Genomic DNA, 21491 nt, shown 5'->3' with positions numbered 1-21491 from the left:
CAGCCTACAGGGTCAGAGAATATACAGGACAACCACCAGACGGAGAAGTAAAAACGGATAGTTGGTTTGAAGGAGAAAATAAAATAACAGGTCCGCTTGTGAATGCTTGAATTTGAAGAAACATGAAAGCCAAGAAGTGTGGAAGGCACAAATCAAAAGGTAAAACCAGAGCCTGGAAGCCACTTAGAGGTAATCGGACTGGGGTAAAAATGGACATGCTCTCAGTGAAGAGCAATTTTAAAGCCAGAAGAGCAGAGGGCCCTGGCCACGTCTTGGAGAACCAGCAGAGTTAACTGTTCGGGAGAAGAGAGAGCAGTGAACAGCAAGAAGGGCACACGGGATGGGAGGAAGGAATAAACCAGGCACATGCTGCTACCAGACAGAGAAACGAGAAGATGGTGGAAAAGAGAGGCTGGACAGCTGTCTCAAGAGCAGCTCACGGGAGAAAAAGGCCAGAGAAAAGACTATTTTTTTAGTCACAATTAAGAAAGTCATTGGTGGGACTTCCCTGGTGGTCCAGTGGTTAAGAATCTGCCTTCCAATGCGGGAGACGTGGGTTCAATCCCTGGCTGGGAAACTAAGATCCCATGTGTTACAAGGCAACCAAGCCTGCATGTTGCAACTGAAGAGCCTACACACCACAACTACTGAGCCCGTGTGCTATAATGAAGACAGAGCACAATCAAAAAAAAAAAGAAAGAAGGCCATTGGTGTCTTCTGAAAGTGTTATTTCAATATACCGGGGACTGTCACATTCCAAGGTTAAAAAAGAAAGGGGCTAAGAAGAAATGGAGGCCACAACACAGGCCCACTGGATGGAGAAGACAGAAGGACAACCACAGGTGTAGAAAGCACCAAGGTTGTTCAAAAGCAAAGGGGAAGGTTAGGCAGAGATGTGAGAGTACCTGGAAGTATCTTAGGCTCTTCAATTCTCTGTAAAGATGTCAGGCAGCTCCAGCAAATGAAAACATTCCTAAAGAGAAAAACCTGACACTGGAGAGGTACAGAACTAAAGCAGGAGTGGGGGGAGGTTGAAAGAGAAACAGTTCAAAGGAAACAAAGGAATTTCTCCAGAATGAAGCTTGTGGAATAGACTCCCTTAGCCACTGTGATGCTCTGCCCGCAGGAAGGTAGCAGCTGGGAGCTTGGGCCTGGGTGGAAAACCCTGATGACAGCTTCAAGGCTGCCATCCTGGGGCATTTTTAAGCAAGAGGCCGGAGCCCTGGTTGGGGGCTGTTGTTAAACGTGCGTTTGCTTAGTCACCCAGAAGAAGATTTCCGCTACAGATCATCAGGAAGAATCATTATTCGAGGCACAGCTTTGGGGTGCAGTTAAAAGTCTTGTCTCCATAAAAACCTAACCACCTCCAAGGAGAATTTATAGCTCCCCTGAGCGGATGTAATCACTTTAAAGAAATCAAACCGGACTGTGGGTTTGAAGACAGGCACGAGCTCCTTCTGGAGACACGCTGGCTGGCAGAGTTGCTAGCGGAATCCGGGACATCTGTGTGGCTGTCAGCAAAATGCCTGCAATGCCCGTGCAAACGGAGAACAGCTTCAGACCATGACAGGGAATAGAGGCTTGTGTATAATGGAAGGAGGATGGGCTTTGAAAAAAATTCTAAATACTGAGGAAAACAAGCTTTAAAGTGCTTTGGAAAACAGAACCCCAGGGAATAAGGTGCTGTGCTGGGTTTATCTGTGTGTGTGTCTTTTTTTTTAATCAGAAAGTTCATAACTGAAATCTTTTTGAAATTCATTACTGTGATCCTGAATGACATCGTTTTAAGTGTACGGAGAGGGGTTGCAGGGACTAAAATGTGCATTTGCCAAGCCTAAAACAGGGACTCCAAATGAAAAGTGCATGAGAATAAAGAGGGACATGTCAAAGCAAAGCCTGGAACACTTCTCCATACTTTTTAAGCATCAGAGAGCTGTTCTCTATTGAATATAAGCAAAGGGTCTTTAGCCAATACAAGTCTCTCTTGCTACTGAAAACAGCTCACACTCGACACAACACAAAAACATATATTGTGCCTACTGTGTGCCAGGCGCTCTGCTGGATTCTGGGGCTACAGTGAACAAAACAAAACAAAAAGGACTACCTGTCCTTACAGGGCCCATAGACTCACCTGGACTATTTTCTTAGATAATATGCACATAGCAGACATAAAACAGCAGGGTTGAAGTGTGTCTATTTGTTCACCAACAGTTTCATTTGAACAAAACCATAATGCATAATGGGCTTCCCAGGTGGTGCTAGTGGTAAAGAACCCACCGACCAATGCAGGATTCATGCTTTTGAGCTGTTGTGCTAGAGAAGACTCTTGAGAGTCCCTTGGACTGCAAGGAGATCAAACCAGTCAATCCTAAAGGAAATCAGTCCTGAATGTTCACTGGAAGGACTGATGCTGAAGCTGAAACTCCAATACTTTGGCCACCTGATGTGAAGAACTAACTCATTGGAAAAGACCCTGATGCTGGAAAAGACTGAAGGGAGGACAAGAAGGGAGGCAACAGAGGATGAGATGGTTGGATGGCACCACTGACTCGATGGAAATGAGTTTGAACAAGCTCCAGGAGTTGGTGACGGGACAGGGAAGCCTGGCATGCTGCAGTCCATGGGGTCACAAAGAGTCGGACACAACTGAACAACTAAACTGAACTGAACCAATGAAGGAGATGTAAGAGAAGCGGGTTTGATCCCTGGGTCAGGAAGATCCCCTGGAGGAGGAAATGGCAACCCACTCCAGTATTCTTGCCTGGAGAATCCCATGGACAGAGGAGCCTGGTGGGCTAGAGGCCATGAGGTCACAAAGAGTCGGACACGACTGAAGCAACTTAACACGAACGCTCTCACACATGATGCACAAGGGGTGAATTCAGGTTTCAGGTCACTTGCACATCACAGGGACAAAACTGCAGGATCATAACCTGCCTGTTCATTTATTTAGTGTCAGTCTTATTTCACCAAATCTGGAAATATTGTTCACCTCTTTGTAGTCATGAGCAGAGATATGCAAGAGACATAAGATGTTTACAGAAAAGGGCAATCTCATTTTACCACAGTAAAAAAAAAAAAAAAAGGTAAAACGTGGAGGAGAAAGAAAAGAGATGGAGAATCTACAGGGAAAAAAAATCAAAACTTGGGTTTGCAACATTTGGATCACACCACATGATCTAGAAGAAAACCATCAATCTGAATTTATTTCAGGAGCAAGGAGGAAAGAACCAAAGAGTTTCAGAAGAGACTTTGTATATTTTAAGATGCATCAAAATCGGAAGTAATTTGTAAGTGTCTTCTGGGGAGAAATAGCTGACAGAACATGCAGAATTTTACAGAAAACCAGAAGTCTGGCATACAGACAAACAAAATGTACCTATCAGAGCTAAATTCTCAATGGCACTGCAGTTTAGAGTTCTGGTTGACTTTAAAGACCACAGAACACACAGTAAGAAGGAACTGATCACAAATTTATCACCTTCTGGGAAAAAACTAAGGTACAACCACTAAAATAATAATGTCTTGCTGTTGGATCAAGCTTTACCTTCAGCGGACTTAGATTTTAATCAGTCTCTGCTTCCAAAGACCTAAGTTCTATAATGGTTCACTCTGTTCCCAGCCTTATTCCCCTAGCCCCAACTTTAAAGGGCAATTTTTAAAAAAATTGACTGGATTTAAGAAGCAGGTACATAAGAGATCTAGAAAGCAGGCCACCAGCTGTTTGGATCTAGCTCCAGTTTAAATAAAACAATAATGCCCTGACTGAGTGCCTGACAATTCATCACCCGAGCCTGACCTCTGAAGAGGATATAGGAGAGTTCAGACATGATCTTGTTTCTCTCCCATTTTCTTTGAAAGCCAACTCAGTTCTCCCTCATTTTGGTGTTAATAATGTATAAAAGATGAACTGAATTTGAGATGTCACGGAGTGAAACCATCAGGTGAGCATTTAGAGTCAACCTTCTTTCCATGGCCAGAAAAGTCAAGTTAGGCACTTTCCTTCTAAGTTCTTATCCTGACCCTACCAATGGGATCATGAAAAACTCCCTACTGCCACAAGCAGCAGGAAGGACTTAGTTTCTTTAAGCACTGCCTAAGTGAACTTAACAAATTCACCACTGCACCAGAAACCCAACTGGCTGCTATAATTTTTAAAATGTTCATAGTCACTTTATAGTTTCCCTGGTGGCTCAGTGGTAAGAATCCACCTGCCAATGTAGGAGACACAAGAGACACAGGTTTGACCCATGAGTCAGGAAGATCCCCTGGAGAAGGAAATGGCAACCCACTCCAGCATTCTTACCTGGAAAATCCCATGGACAGAGGAGCCTGGCGGGGTACAGTCCATGGGGTCGCAAAGCGTCAGACACGACTGAGAGACTAAGCATGCACACATGGTCACATTTTATAGGAAACATGGTTGATGCAAATGACTGCCCCAGTTATTTTAAAGTGTAACATAAAAATGGGTCTAGATTACAAAATAACTCACTATTTACTTCTTATAATTATTTCTTATATTTACCAAAAAGGTTTGATATTTTTAAATTTTAACTAAAAACAGTACTTTTCAGACTTTAAATATGCTAACCAAAATCAGGCAGGATAGATAATAAAGATTAAAGATGAGTAGGGAGTTTCCTGGGGGTCTAGTGCTTAGGTTTCAGTGCTTTCACTGCTGTGGCCCAGTTCAATCCCTGATCAGGGAACTGAGATTTAGCAAGCCATGTGGCACGGCCAAAAAAGAACAAAGATGAGTAACAACCATTGCTTTTTTTTTTTTAACACAGAATACAAAAAAAAAAGTTATTAACAATAATTCGCGAAAATAGAGAAACAAGCAGGCACAAGGCTATCCATTGTATCTTCTTTCATTTGGAAACTATCCAAATGCTTATCAATAAGCTGAATAAACTATAGTACATCCCCACAATGGGGTATTGCTGCTGCTGCTGCTGCTAAGCCGCATCAGTCGTGTCCGACTCTGTGCGACCCCATAGACGGCAGCCCACCAGGCTCCCCTGTCCCTGGGATTCTCCAGGCAAGAACACTGGAGTGGGTTGCTATTTCCTTCTCCAATGCATGAAAGTGAAAAGTGAAAGTGAAGTCGCTCAGTCGTGTCCGACTCTTCTCGACCCCATGGACTGTAGCCTGGGGATTTTCCAGCCAAGAGTACTGGAGTGGGTTGCCATCGCCTTCTCCGACAATGGAGTATTATGCAGTAAAAATGAATGAAGACTATCTGTAGACGTTATTGAGGGGGTGAATCTCCAATGTAACAAAAAGACAAAGCTGGAAAAAAAGTGTGTAAAATAATGCTACTGTTTATCTGTGAAAGAATTGGTTATGAAATTACAGATACATATTTGCTTATGCTTTTTGAAAGGCAATGATAAGCTGCAATTTTTTTAAAGGGCTATAAATATAAGGAGGAAAAGATGGGACTAGAAGGTAGACTTCTTTGAATGTATTTTTTTATATCTGACTTTAGAATCAAAGGTAATATTTTACACAATTACAAATAAAATTTTACAGAAAGAAATTTCTGAAATCCAAATATAAAATGAAACAACCTAATTGTATATACAGTTAGAAAATAACCAAATAGAGAAGAACTATTACAAATGAACTGAAAGAACAGTAATTTGACTCTATTTCTCTGAAGGAAATACCCTAAGGATTAAAAAATAAAAACTAGGAAAACAAACTGTTTTCAGTAATCATATTATTACAGGTAGCAGAAGTCTTATAATTCTGAGTCCTAAATTTGAATTGGAAGTTTCAACTGGACTCATAAGTTATTTCAAGAAAATAACTTTTTCTAGCACCACCCATTGAGAACGCAATAACCAACCTTACAGCAATAAGCACTTCTGGCTCCTGGACTATAGTCTCTAAATACCACTTCCCATGAAAGGAAGGAAGAGAAGGAAAGGAAAAAAGAGAGGAAAGAGAGAGAAGCTAACTCACTCCTTGGAGAAATGACTGATTCCAGTTCTGACATAGGAAATGTATTACCCTGTAACAACTTACTAAACCAGAAAGTAAGGAATCTAGCAAAAACTACTCCAGTTGTACAGGAAGGAGCAGAAGCCACCTGCAGAAGCTCCCAGCAGCCGAAGCTAAAATAATTTGAGCAACAGAAATGATAATGAATGCTGTAAACAGACGCACACTGAATGTGTTAAAAATTCATGAGTAGGGCTCCCCCGGTAGTCCAGTGGTTAAGAATCTGCTTTGCAATGCAGGGGACACCAAGTCCTATCCCTGGTCTGGGAGGATCTCACATGCTGTGGAGCAATTAAGCCCGTATGCTCACAACTTCTGAGCCCCTAGTCTAGAGCCTGTGAGCCACAACTACTGAAGTCCATGCGCCTAGAGCCCGTGCTCCACTACAAGAGAAGCCACTACACTGAGAGGAGCCTGTCACCACAACTAGAGAGTAGCCTCCGCTTGTCACAACTAGAGAAAGACTGTGCACAGCAATGGAAGACCCCAGCACAGCCAAAAATAAATAAAGTAAGGTACCAGTGCAAAAATAAAGTAAAAATAAATAAGTACAAAATGTTTTTAAAAATCCATGAGTACATACTGATAAAAAAAATTTTTTTGGAGGATGCTATTTTGAAAATACTTAGTAAAAAGGAAAAGAGTCAAACATTTATCTTGTCTTTGGTGACAAGCACCTCCTGACACACCAACATATATGCAGTCTCGCCAAAGAAAAACTGGATCGGACAAAGCTTCTAGATAGACCAATCTACAAAAAATACAGGGGACTTCCCTGGTGGTCCAGTGTTTAAGACTCCGTGCTCCCAATGCAGCGTGCATGGGTTGGATCCCTGGTTGGGGAACGAAGATCCCACATGCCATGCAGTGCAGCCAAGAAAAAAAGCAAGAGGGGATGGGGGTGCTAGCCTGTTCTTAGAGCCTCCCACATGAGAACATTAAGAGGCTTAGGATTTTAAAACAGAGATCCAGGGGGAACTTATTTGAACAATGATCCAACAACAACAAGAGACAACTAGTATAATGAGAACAATGACTACTATTTGATGAATCTTCATTATAAGTGGAGCAAAGCGTAAAAAGACTGGCCAGATAACAACAATTGTTAATGCTGGGTGACAGGTATATACTGCTACAGTCAGATGATTCTCTCTGCATTTGTATATATTTGAAATTTTACATAATAAAAAATTTTTTTAAAAAATAGGTTTTTCATTCAAACTCTGATGTAAGATTTCTGAAATTTCTATACTTACCCATCTCTCACCTCAAAGCTCCTTAAAGACAAAACCCTGTCCATCTTGTTCACCAGGGTGTCCTTGGTGACTAACCCAATGTTGGTATAAAGGAATAAACATGAGGTCAAGTCCCCGGTCAGGAACACTGAGCAAAGACCATGACTGTTCTATTCTGTACCCACCCTCAGTGCTGCAATTCAATCAGTATTTGTGGTACAGAAAGTTGGACAATTTACTTAGTCTCTCTGAGCCTGAAGGCTCCTCCCTCATCTGTAAAATGGAAATAATATCTCACCAAGGTGATCTGACATACGGTGGTTAAAAGGACTCCACGTGGCCATTTACTCTTTCATTCATTCCACAAATATTTATGAATCCTAAAGTCCTACAAAAAGTATGGAACGATCATTCCCATAAACAGTAGCAATAATATAATAACATAAATATTAGCTAAATGTAAATACTCATTCAACAAACATTTATGGAGCTTCTGCTGCTTACTAGGCATGCTGCTTAAAGGTAACTATGAAGATAGATAGAGCACACACACACACACACAATTGTCTTTAAGGACGTTTTCTGTCAAAGGGATGACAAGGTAGAGAACAAGGTTACAATGGTGACACATTTCAGCACAACAGGAACACAGCCCACTCCCACTGTGGACATTCTCCTACCCAAGCTGGTTTCAGGAAAGAAATCAGTTAATCTCTGAAAAGATATAAACTTCAGCTCCCAGATTAAAGCCACCTTGAGCTAACTGTCTTTTACTTGTTCGCTGCAATAAAGCTATATGTTCTTCCTAAAGACCCCAGCCAATGCTGGAAACCTTCCAAAGAATTAGGTACTTTTGTGTTTCTGGGATTTTGCCAGCAGTCCAAACCAAAAGAGCCAAATGGAGCAACTGGCTCATCCATTTGATATCAACTGCCAACTCCTTTCTCTAGAACATAACGCCAACTCTTTTGAAAAAGCCCCCTCAGCAACTTGCTCCATGTCAATCAACGACCAAATTAAGAGGAGCTGCAGATCCAAGTGAGTCTTTGAGATCCAATCCCAAACACAAGACTATCTTCCCTTCCATTAAGACTAGGATTTAATAAATCATGTAAAAAAATTTTTTTTCGTAACTTACCTCAAATTCTTCCCAAAAGCCTTGTTTGACTTTATCTGTGGTCTCAGCTAGTTTGCTTAGTTCTCGAACCCGACTTTCTATTTCAGCAGCATTGATACGAGTTGTGTTGAGGGGCTAATCAAATTCAGCAGTCGGTGTGAAATGAAGAAAGTATTACAGAAAAAAGTGTCAATGCAAAAAAAAAAAAAAGACTTCTTTGTTGGCATTTATAAAAGCAAGGACAGGAAGTTCACAGTATTCACAATAAAAGTTTTCAAATAGAGTTTCACTTTCTTTTCTGTCCGGTCAGGAAATACCTCTTTCTTGAATCTCCACATACTTTACTCTGTGATATAAATTCGAACCTATTTTTCTTTATAAATAGACCACAATGTTAGAGATGATGTCATTTGCCACTAAGTAATAAGAATGAGTTTTGAAATAGCAGTAACTCCCAAGTGAAAAGCAATGATCACCTAAAGATAAGCGAAGCTGGATTTACAACGAAAACTTTATCAAAACTTTGCTTTAAAACTCCATAAGGCCTTTTGAATTATATACGGAGACAGTCATGAAAATGATGTAATGTCTAGAGTTCATTTACAAATACTGAGGAAGAAGGTAGTGAGTGGACTAATAAATGAAACAAGATTTGATGAGTTGATCATAATTGAAGCTGGGTGATGGGTACATGGAGGTTCACAATACTATTCTACTTCCATCTGGAATATTTTATGTTAGGACTTCTTTAATTGTATAAGAAGGTGGAGTTTAGCTTTCCAATATGCTTACCTGCTTGAGTTGTAGTACTGTGCCCAATGTTTCTACCATAGGATTCTTCTTGTAATGCTCCACGAGGTCTGTCAAAGAGTCAAACCGTTCTCCTCCACCAACATCATATTTCAGTTCCTTTCACAACAACAAAAATTTCGCTCATGACCTTTATGTTAAATGACTGCTTTTCCCAACTCAAGTAGAGAGACTAACTCTCCCCCAACTTCTTGGAAGCCTTGAAAACCAATAGCTTCATAACCACAGTAGCTGGGAAAACAAAGCAGCTAAGCACAACTGGAGTAGACAAGATGAAACTGGAACACTGTCCAGACCAATCCCCAGAGAATTATTACTATTTGATCTGTTTAGCAGCTCCCTGTCTTTGAGCTTGTCTTAGAGCTTTTCTTTGAACTTGACTTACAGCCTACTTAGCCCTGCCTTCAGGGGGTCTCCCCAAAACAATCAGCAGCAACTGTTTAATATCACAGCTACCTAAAGCAGCAATACCAGTCAGTGCTTTATAACAGACTGAGCAAAAACTTAAAAGGAAAATCCAGGCAATGTCCATGGCGGGCTCTGAAAACCTCCTACATACTCTTGAGAATCTAGAAGGACATGTGCATTTGCAGGGCCATGTGAAGTTCAGGAAAGATCCAAAAAGGCCCTAATCTTTATCTCTGGCTGATTATGAGGTTGTGTGCAGGCAGGAAGTGAAGGCTAAGGATGAGTTTTAAGGTAGCAGAACAGTAACGGCAGATATGCCCCAACACGCACGCGCACACACACACATACACAGAGCCATGCTGGCAAAGTCTGGGCGATTTAATGTTTCAAGGCATTTAAGGAAATCTCTGTCCAACCATTAAATAATCACTGTGCTACCTAAGCAAAGACATCAGTGGCCACACATGACAAAGAATACAGGAAAGTCAAGAAACATACAAACAGCAACAACTATAGGAATGATAAAAAGCCGCAACAACAAACCCTGGGAAAGGAGGACATCAGGTTTCCAGAGCTGCCACATTATATTGCTTTAACTGTCTAGTTTCTAGGAATTTCCTGGTAGTCCAGTGGTTAGGATTCCAAGTTTCTACTGCAAAGGGCCCAGATTCAGTCCCTGGTTGGGGAACTTAGATCCAACAAGCCGTATGGTGTGGGGGAAAATTTTTTAATAAGTAAAATACTTTGCTGTCCACCTGAAACTATCACAACATTGTTAAATGGCTATACTTCAATACAAAATAAAAAATTTTTAAAAATAAAATGTCTGGTTTCCAAAAAAAACTCATGAGCCATGCAAAGAAACAGGAAAGTATGGACCATATTTCGGGAGTGGGAGGAAAGCATTCAGTGGAAACTGTCCTTGAGAAAGTCCAGACAAAGACTTTAAACCAGCTAGTATAACAAAGGAAACTATACAAATTAAAAGAAAATATGAACATCATGTCTCATCAAATAGAGAATATCATGAAAACTTATACATAAATGCATTATACACAATAGTCAAAATGCCCATCAATTGTTTAGTGGATAAACAAAATGTATATATCCATATGACAGAAAGTCTGACAACAGAAAAAGTTTATTGACACATGCTACAATATGGATAAGTCTTGAGAAACATGCTAAGTAAAAGAAGTCCGTCACAAAAGGCCACATATTACATGAGTCCATCTATATGAAATACCCAAAACAGGCAAATCCATTGAAATGAAAAGATTAGTGGTTGCCAAGAGTTGGGGGGAGGGGGAAAGATAGGGAGCGACTGGTAAAGAACACAGGGTTTCTTTTCGGGGTGATGAAAATATTCTGGAATTAGTGTTGTTGGCTGCATAATTTAGGAATATACTAAAAAAAAAACCCCACCACACTGTCCTCCCTAAAAAGAGTGAATTTCATGGTATGTGAATTGTATCTCAATAAAGCTGTTTTTTAAAAAAAATCTTATTTAAAAACTGAAGCAATAAGTGAATACAGTTACTATTTAAGAAACTATGTCAAAACAAAATTTGATGTAGCTGACCAAAAACCAACCTCCTTGGTCTAGCCAGCACATTAAAAACAAGAAATGGTGAGTTCAATTCTCCCAGCCTTAACTGATATGAAATCACATGTAGTCACAGGCTAGACTGTGCCAACCCAAGGGAGGAGCTGATGCCATCACTTTAGAAATGGAGATGGAGGCAGATTCCAGCTGCAACCACATACAAGTAGATTGCAGGGCTGGGAATTCCCTGGCAGTCCAGTGGTTAGGACTTCTTTGGTGTTAAGGGTTGGGGTCCGCATCACTTAAGCAGGAGAATCAGCAAAGGGATGGTGGTTTCCGAGAAGAAAGTCAAAGTGTTGTGGTCAGAAGAGAGGACGGTGGATTCCAGGCAGAAAGAGACAACTGCTGTTTCGTTCTGAGATTCCGTAAGAATATATCTGTAGAACAATGGAAGCCTAGTCTGAAAACTCCAAACTCCACACTTTCACTGCCAAGGACCAGGGTTCAAGATTCTGCAAGCCACGTGGTGCATCCAAAAAAAGAAAAAGATACCATAGGGCAGAAGGTGACTTGCTAGAGATACACAGGAAATAAGTAATATAATAAAGCCCTGAAATGATGAAATTATTTATAATTATAATTAACAAGGTATTCAAAGTGTAGAAGCCCTTGCCTAAATGAACAAAGAAAACTTGACTTGGGAAGAAATGGTGTTGGTCTTCTCCCAATAGAAAAACCACCCAAAGCTGACATTTCAGAAGACTCACAGTTCAGCTGGGGCTTTACCTGGCAGCGGATCATGACGTGGGTCACTTTAGACTTGGTGTCATTGCTCTCCCCTTTGTCATCTCCAGTTCGGACAGAGAGAACAAAATCTCCAGGGTGGCTCTGGCTCTCGCGCACAAGAAAGCTACCATGTTTTCCTTTTTCAGTTAATAACTTTTCTGCTTCTTTCCCAGAGAGGTGTCCATGAAACCACCTAAAATTTTTTTTTTTTAATGACAATCAATTGAGTTCTGCAATGCGTTCACTACATCCTTTCATAAAACTACCATCCACAGTCACCTCTCAAAACAATTTAAAATAGACATATTCGTCCAAGAGACTGATCCATCCCATTCGAGACTGAACCTGCATCCCCAGCATGCAGGAAAAATGATAAAGATGTTATGAGTAACCATTAAATTCCTTAAATGAGCCCACAGTCATTTGAACACAAATATCCTCAATTTTTCTTATTTTCTTTAAATCCCTCATCTTTTAAAAAGTCAGTCTGTCATTTTTCCACTGCCCAATCCTAAAAGGACCAACTATTTAATCACAGTCATTTAAAGAAATTATAATAGAGAGTTACGGTAGTGACAGAGAATCATTTGAATGTTTGCCCTTGATTTGGCATGCAAACACTCCATAAAAAAAGGATCTTCCTTAGAAATGAATTCAAACATTCCAAGCTTTTCCAGATTTTCAACTTATACTTCAAGAGCCTCCAAGTTTGCTGTTCACATATTTGGGATATCTGCTGGGTTATCATTTCAAATTTTAACGCACATGAGACCTGGAGTAGAGGCAAAGGACTGGGCTAACGATGTGAAGTCTCATATCTTATAATCAGAGATACCAATACACTAAGTCAGAATAGGGCCCAGCAATCTGAATTTTTAACTAGCACATTAGAGTCCTAATGTAGGCAGTCCAAGGTCAGATTTTGAGAAAATACCACTCTAAGTTACTATAGAAAATATCTTAACATAGTCAAATTAATAATGTGGCTTTTTCCCTCAGGATCTTGGTGAGGAAACAAGCATGATCACAGCACATAATGCTAATGGCTCATCACTGAAGGAATATATATCAAGATATTTTTCATCCACTCTCAACCAAAGACAGTAAAATTAAGAAATAAACTGCAGAGAGTTGGCTGACAGCCTTTTGCTTAATAATCTGGCTGTCAAACAAATGATCAGCATAAAATAACAGTGACATGAAGGTATAAAGAGAAGAAACCTATCTGAAGACAGAAAATATACAAAACTAATTAAGAGACCCTGATTTGGTACTGAGTCAGAAAGGAGAAAGAGAATGCAGAAGAAAACCAATAAAATCAATACAAATAAGTCAAGCCCCGGCTTTCATCAGCTTAGTTCCAAAACAAGGGAAAGATCTCGGAAATAATACAATTTCCTCTAAGCAAGGTCATTCCCACACATTTGTGGATATAACATCAAAGAACTGATGAACAATCTGAACCCTCTGAGTTCTCTGCTCTCCCACTTCTGAGCTTAAACTGACATCTGTTGGTGGCATTGCTGAATAGCTGGTCAGGAGCTACTAGAGGGAACTGCTACCGTTTTGGTGTCTCCATTAGCGTTTGTTTTCCTCTCCTAACTCTCGAAGTTCAGTAACATTCAAATTCAATAATCTTAAAATTACTGCATGTACCAAGTATAATCTATACAGGAACTGTCTGAGACTTCTATAGAATGAGTTGTAAGTAATAGTGACTGAAGCTTTTGCAAGAAAAGGCCACTCTGAGAGTAATCTGATCCTATCACTCTTACTTTAGTAAAACTTTTAAGATTATGAGATTTTTAAGATTTTAAGATTAATGAACAGATAGAAGCCAAACCCCCATGCTGCATTCACATCACACCTATGACACGAGAGAGACGCAGGCTCCACAGTTATGAAAACGGAACTGACCTTTCAGAGGTAGGATCGGCACAGTTCAGAGGATATTTGAGCTCAATAACATCTCCATTCTTCTCTTTTAGTTGCCCATGATGTTCCATGTAATACTGGACCAATTCAGCCAAAGTGGCAAATTTCTCTCCTCCATACAGGTCATAGTAATCACCAGTGTTCTGAATCTTGATGTGGGTGACAGCTCCATTTCTTCTAAAATAGTCCATTAGAAAGGTGGAGGGAAGACAAATAAAGAGCTATACTAGTAAAAATGGATCTCATATTCCTTATCAGATTTCACCTAACTGAAACAAACCCAAAGAAGGTACAAGTTTATGCTTTTCTTAAACAAATGCATTGAGTGAAAAATAACCACACAGTCAACCATTTCAACACAAAGGGTTCTGTGTATATTAAGGGGCAATCATTTTTCTCATCACTAATTAATCAAGATGAATATCATTAGAATTAAATATACATTTACCTTATAATTCAGTAAACCCGCTCCTAAGTATTTTGCCCTCCAAAAATGGCTACCAAAAGATTGGTACAAGAATATTCATTGCGGCCTCTTTGTAGAAGAAAAATGAAAAATCAAATATTTATCGCCAAAATGTATACAAATACTCATAAATGGAATATTATACAGGAATTTACAAAGAGAGACACAGAATGATTGATATACACAAACAACATAGCTGAATCTCTAAAACATTAGGTTATGACAAAGAAGCCAGTGCTCACTTTGGCAGCACATATACTAAAACTGGAATGGGACAGAGAAGATTAGCATGGCCCCTGCACAAAGATAACATGCAAATTCATGAAGCGTTTTATAATTTTTAAAAAAAAAAGAGGGAGAGGTCAGACACAAAAGAAAACATACTGTATGACTTCATTTATATACTGCTGTCAAATAAGCTAGTCAATGGGGATAGAAAAGAGAATATTGCTGACCTCTTAGGGGGAGGAAGATTAGAAAGGAGCACAAAGGGGCTTTCGAGGGTGAAAGAAATAGTCAAGATTTTGATTGTGGAGTTTTGGTTGCATTAATAAGTACACTTGTCAGAACTCGTCTCACTATACACTTTAAGATATTATACATAACTGTATCTTTAAAAATCATTCTAAAGACATATAACTGACAGAGTTTCCAAAATGAGATGGCTAATATGTCAACCCACTGAACTGATGTAACACACCGGCCAAAAGTTTCTACAACTTGGTATTCTAGTTAGCCTAGGCAGTCTAATGATTTTCTGTTTGGTTTTCCGAACTACTAAATATACCTCATCACTCATAATCATCTTTGTGGACCCAGGAAGTCTGGCAATCCCAAAATGATAGCCACTAACCTATATTTATTTTTTAGTCTGACTCTACAGCATTATCGATGAGGCCTCTGTTAAATATAAACACTACTATCTTTATCCAAAGATAAAGGAAAATGGGAACAAAGTAAGAAAAAGTACCCTACCATGTTAATAACAATATCTACTTCTAATTTGCGGTGACAATCTTTTCCATGTAAAAAAGGTACTTCAAGTAAGTCTCTTCTCCAGCTACACCTGATTCTATTTTAGCACATGAGCTTTCTATCTCTAACCTTAAGAACATAACACAAAAACAGATATTTCGGTTATGGACTAGATCAATATAAAGCAACATAGGTGGATCTCAAAAACACGATATTAGGAATTCCCTGATGGTATAGTGGTCAGGACTTGGTGCTTTAACTCCTGGGGCCCAGGTTTGATACCCGGTCAAGGAACCAAGATCTGGCAAGGCATGCTGTGCAGCCAAAAAAATATGTATATATATACATAAATATACATGATAGAGCATGAAAGAAGCACAGTGCAGAACGATATACTTAGCATGTACCATTTCTGAAAATTTCAGAATGTACACAAGTCATACCATATATTACTCATGACACAGACCACAGACATACATATAATAATGTTTACATTTTATTATTTTTATGTTCCATTATTTATTACATGTACCCTTTTTAAAATGAACTAGAAAGAAATATACCAAACTCAGAAAGTAATTATTTCTGGGAAAGAAAAGAAGAGCAGAAAGTGTGGTGAAAAAGAGGAAATTTTGCTTTACTTTATATTTTACTTTGAAGAAAAAAATAACTGGCAATAAACACAACATGAGTAATTGTACATAAATTTATGTATTTTTCTGTATTTTTTTTTCCTCAAAATTAAAACTGGGGATCTTCCTTGACTAACTAGCATGGGCACATAACAAAAAGTTTAGATCACCTGCAGAAAACTAGAATAAACACGTCATGCACACGCATACACACACATCTCATGTCTATTATATCATATACACAAAAAATCATATATATCATATACATAAAAAAATGAGTGCATAAGCAAAAATGAATACAGAAAGAAATTAATCTAACTTTGTAGTAAGTTCATAACTACACAGAAAATTAATTTCTGTAGCTTTTGAAAACAGTACTAACAGTACACCCTTATTGGGATATATTCTAAGAACAAAAAAGACTCCAGTGAAATCATGAACTTTACTTAATTAGAAATGTTTGTAATTAGAAATGATAGTGGTATAGTCATTCTGAAGCTATTTTCCTATTATAGGATTGGGCAAATGAGGTCATACACTGATGCGGCTATAAAACAGGGTTCTCTCTATAAGCGAAGGGAAATGCAAACATGGAATGAGAAGAGGTGAAGAAGCTGGTGTTGAATTGGAACTATCAAACTTGGTTTGATATATATTCATGTATTTATTGATATTGATATATTTAAAATTTGCTTTCAAATATATATTTACTCCCCAGCTCTGTCTACTACAAGGGCCTAGAAACAGTAACACTCCAGGAGCACAAACACCAAAAGATGAGACAAACAGATATTCTGTGCTTTCTGATGTGAAATAATGGGATGGCTTCAAAAGCCACTATTGAAATGACGAGAGAAATTTGAACAGGGATTGTACGTTAGATAATATTGAATCAATGTTAAAATTTCTCATATATAATAATAATGATATTGTAATTATACAGGATATCCTTGGTCATAGGATATGCACACTGAAGTAACAATATTTAGAGGTTAAAAATAAGCGTCCTGACATTTGCAACTTATTTTCAAAAGGTTTGGAGGAAGGAGTATACACAAACACACACTCATAAAAAGAAAGAGCAAACATAGTGAAATGTTATAATAACAGGTAAAGAGAATGTGGGTGTTAACTGTAGTCATCTTTTGACTTTCCAATAGACCTGAAATTGCTCAGGATAAAAAGCTGAGGAAAAATAAATTAAAAAAAAAAAACCTCACCAGTTCTGTAGTCCTGGCTCTGCTGCTTACTAGGTATAAGCCCAGCTTTCTAACTTGACCTTTGAGCTTCAGCTTACTCGCCTCAAAGCTGGAGATAACAGTGGTATTTATTCTTAGGTTATTGGAGAGATTAAATAAAATGAAACACATTCAAGTGTTTAGTAAGACGGCTAGGAATGTACCAAGTCCTCAGTAATGTCTGCTATCATCCTCCTCTTCCTCCTCCTCCTCATTGTTACTATTATATAATCTCCATCCAAACTCTTGTAAGTCAAATGTCACTCAACTGTAGGTTAGAGGTCTGTGTTAGGACAAGGCCCGAAAACTGACGAAGGCTTCTGCCCACTCCTGGTAGCAAAACAAAAGTAAAAGCTGACGACGACGCGGGCTCCTTGAAAAGCTAATACCCACTGAAAAGGGACTTCTCAACTCCCAACAGGGTCCTAGATAAATCCTCAGAGCACATTTTCCTTACTTTTTTATTTAAAAATAATAACAACAAAAGAGAATTCATAGAGCCGTTCGGATCTGGCTCCTGGAATGAGCTAGAGCAAGGAGAGCGAGTTTATAAGAGAAAGTCAATTGCAAGAAAAAACTCTCCCATGTGAGCTCAAAGAGACATGCAACAGGATGGGTTGGCCATACTGTTCAAAACAATTTTAAACCTAGTAAAGATAACTTAGTGTCCAACAATAGGGGATGGGATAAATTGTGGTATATTCACACCATTCAAGTATTATACAGCCATTAAAATTGACAATTAGATCTATATGTCCCAGCACAGAATTTAAAAAAAAAAAATTTTTTTTCAAGGGAGTCGCAGAATACGTACGTTATAAAGCCAGGGATATGAATTCTAAAAACACACAAACCAACTTCATATCATTCACACATAGGACAAATGCAGTACGAGTATAAAAACATGTTCAGGAAGGAGATATGTCAGCCTCTTGATGGTGGTTTCCTCTGAGGAAAGAGTGAGGGGAATGGGACTGGGCAGGGGAACAAACGGCACCACAACTTCCTCAGTGATGCTTTATTTCTTGAAAAAGAAAAGTGATCTCAAGAAACTCTTCTCTTTCTTTTTCTTTTTACTTGAAGTATAGCTGATTCACCATGTCGTGTTAGTTTCAGGTGTACAGCAAAGTGGTTCAGTTATGTACACATTTTTTTTTTCAGATTCTTTTCCCTTATAGAACATTACAAGATACTGAGTACAGTTCCCGGTGCTATACAGTAGGCCTTTGTTACCTACTTCATATAAAATAGTGTGTATCTGTTAATCCCAGACCCCCACCACCACCACTTTCCCCTTTGGTAACCTTAAGTTTGTTTTCTATGTCTGTGAGTCCATTTGAAGAAATACTTCAAGAGCATTTTTTTTTCCCCATTCAGTAATCACCAGAAGAGAAAGGAAAAATGCAGGGAACCAGATTCAGGATGAGTGGAACCAGAACTGCATCTTGTTTGGAATTACACCGGGATCGAATCAGGCTCAATTTAAGAACTTACACATCCTTATGTGGTCTCCCAAGAGAGAAGAAAACCCCACCTTTCAGGCCCCTTCTGCTGACTCCCCAATCAGCTCACTCTCAGGAGGTCATGCCCTAAAACCCCACAAACAGGCCTGAATCACCCCTGATCTGGGGACCAGGGCACTGGCAAGGCCTCACTCACAGGGCTGCAGACAGGTCTTCAGACTCTAAATGAGGGTAGCAGGTTGTCCAAATGTGGTCTTAACATTTCCCACCTGGCAGGCATTCTCAGGATGTGCTCTCGTTCTTCCAACTTACCTAACGGAAAGTGTGAAGTCTCCAGGGTTGCTTTTACTGGGCCTCGCCAAAAAACTGCCGTCAACTCCTCTTGTCAACAGTAGGTTTTCTGCCTCCACGCCAGTGATATTTGGGTGAAACCATCTTGAGAGAGAGAGAAAAAGAGCAATGAAAAACAAAGCACTGCTTTCCACACCATCGCAGCTTAAAATGCCTATGAGAAGAGTAGCAAATAAAAATACCAACACAACCCCTTTCCCCTCCTCTCTTTGATCACCACCTCCTCCTTGTCTTCCCCACAGTAGGGGCCTGGGGTTCCACTGGCACAGTAGGTGGGGCTGGGGGCATGGTTAGTGGGACTGGGGCTGAAATGGATACTATTTATACAGGGTGGTTGGGGACGGCCTCAGCCATAAGGGAGTATCTGATCAGATCTGGAAGAAGCAAGGCAGTAACATGCAGCCATATAAGACAGAAGCACAGCAGGCAAAGGGAGGAACAAGAAAAGGGCACAGGGGCAGACCGTTTCTGACCTGTTCGAGCACTCAAAAGGCCAGTGTGCTTGGAGCAGAACAGACAAGGGTCAGAGGGGAAGAAGATGAAGCCAGTGAAGTAATGAAAAGCCAGATGAGGGAGGGCCTTGGAGGACACTGTAAACACTTCAGCTTTTATTTTTTTGTGAAATGGGAAAGGACTACAGGGTTTTTAGGCAGAGGAGCAACATGATCTAACTTACATTTTTTTTTTAATTTATTTATTTGGCTGTGCAGGGTCTTGGTTGCAGCATGAGGAATCTCCAACATTCATTGCAACATGCAGGATCTTTAGTTGTGGCATGCAGAATTTTTAGTTGCAGCACGTGGGATCTAGCTCCCTGACCAGGGATCGAACCCAGGCCCCCTGCATTGGGAGCAGAGTCTTGGCCACTGGACCACCAGGGAAGTCCCTGACTTATATTTTAAAATCATCCTTCAAACTATCATGCAAGGAAAGAAGCATACAGATCAGTTAAATAAGCTACTGTGATAATCCAGGCAAGAGATGATGGTACCAAGGACCAAGGTGGCAGAAGGAGCAGTGATAAACAGTCCAACTGGGAATACTCTAAAGGTAGCCAACAGGACTTCCTTATTAACAAATGAGATGGGAGAAAAAGAAAGGAGTAAGAAAGATGCCTGGGTTTCAGGTCTGGGTTTCAGGTCTGAAGGTTGGCGGTACCGTGTACGAGACAGGGGAAAAGCGTGGGGAGAGGAAACTCAGGTGTTGGATCTGCCATGTACTAAATACGAGATGCTTAGTCATCTGAGAGTCTGGTACATATTATGCACTAAAGGTTGATATTATTATTGACAATCATAAGAATAAATATAAGATTGTTCTGACAAGGAATAATCAGAAAAGCCAAGAATTCAGACATAGCCTACCAACATTCCTGTTATTTACATTAACTGAAATTTGTTTTCTTTTTAATTTTTCCTCTTGTATCTTCCAGGCATTTGGGGGAAAGTCTAAACATCACTCTGATTGTCTCAGAGAAAAATCACAGGGCTCAGATGAAAAAAATACGTATAGATTAGTTTGCTTTTTACTCCCTCTGAAAGCCTGTCAAAAGATCAAGATGGACTTTTGCCCCGGGAAAACGCAACCTCAAGTTATATATATCTATCATCCCAACATCCCATACTTTAGCATACAGTGTGATTACTAAACTCTTTTTTTTCTTTTTAACCTTGCTCACAGTTTCTTTGATCTGTGGTTCCCACCTGAGTCCCCACAGCCCTAGGGAATCAAAAAGCAATAACAGAGGGTTTCCAGTTTCTTATAACTTTTCAAAAAGTACAATGAAAATCTTACATTAACATTCAATTTTTCTACCTATATAAGCCAGTTAGAATGTCAAATTTCTTTTGCTTTTGGCTACAAAACAACGTATTACTTGATGTGGTAGTCTGAAGCTGAGTGGGGGAACATACATATAACCAAAAAGAAAAGCATGCAATGCTGCTGCTGCTGCTGCTGCTAAGTCGCTTCAGTCGTGTCCGACTCTGTGCGACCCCATAGACGGCAGCCCACCAGGCTCCGCCATCCCTGGGATTCTCCAGGCAAGAATACTGGAGTGGGTTGCCATTTCCTTCTCCAGCGCATGAACAGGAAAAGTGAAAGTGAAGTCGCTCAGTCATGTATGACTCTTAGCGACCCCATGGACTACAGCCTACCAGGCTCCTCCGTCCATGGGATTTTCCAGGCAAGAGTACTGGAGTGGGGTGCCATTGCCTTCTCCAAGCATGCAATAGAACAGAACTAATATTTAAAACTAAATTGAGGGCTTCCATGGTGGCCTAGTGGTAAAGAATCCTCCTGCCAACGCAGGAGACATGGGTTTGACCCTTGATCTAGAAAACCCCACCTGCTGCAGAGCAGCTAGGACCATGTGCCACAACTATTGAGCCTGAGCTCTAAAGCCACAGCTACTGAGCCCACATGTCACAACTACTGAAGTCCGTGTGCACTAGAGCCCATGCACTGCAACAAGAGAAGCCGTCACAATGAGAAGTCCAGGAACTGCAACCGGAGAAT

The 21491-nt window shown here is 39.9% G+C and overlaps 1 protein-coding gene and 1 non-coding gene across 6 annotated transcripts in view; one reads left to right on the top strand and one right to left on the bottom strand.

Moving 5' to 3' along the window:
• The window catches only part of PTPN11 (protein tyrosine phosphatase non-receptor type 11), a 68453-nt gene that overhangs the window by 30800 nt on the left and 16162 nt on the right, over positions 1 to 21491 (bottom strand). For 3 of the 5 annotated variants that reach the window (XM_081546326.1, XM_081546321.1, XM_081546324.1), the window contains exons 2-6: positions 18936 to 19058; positions 13832 to 14026; positions 11915 to 12107; positions 9157 to 9273; positions 8386 to 8499 (exon numbers count right to left, since the gene is read on the bottom strand). In XM_081546326.1, the coding sequence (XP_081402452.1) occupies positions 8386 to 8499; positions 9157 to 9273; positions 11915 to 12107; positions 13832 to 14026; positions 18936 to 19058 (742 nt within the window). The remainder of the gene's footprint in view (positions 1 to 8385; positions 8500 to 9156; positions 9274 to 11914; positions 12108 to 13831; positions 14027 to 18935; positions 19059 to 21491) is intronic. The other 2 variants (XM_081546323.1, XM_081546325.1) reach the window with 1 other exon arrangement.
• LOC145528019 (U6 spliceosomal RNA) lies at positions 14550 to 14656 on the top strand. The gene has a single exon (XR_014070098.1). It is a non-coding gene; the product is annotated as a U6 spliceosomal RNA (small nuclear RNA).

Source organism: Giraffa tippelskirchi, chromosome 11 (assembly GCF_054371585.1).
Source record: "Giraffa tippelskirchi isolate mGirTip1 chromosome 11, T2T-mGirTip1v1.2.pri, whole genome shotgun sequence".
NCBI lineage: Eukaryota > Metazoa > Chordata > Mammalia > Artiodactyla > Giraffidae > Giraffa > Giraffa tippelskirchi.
This window is presented reverse-complemented; position numbering and strand designations above follow the sequence as displayed.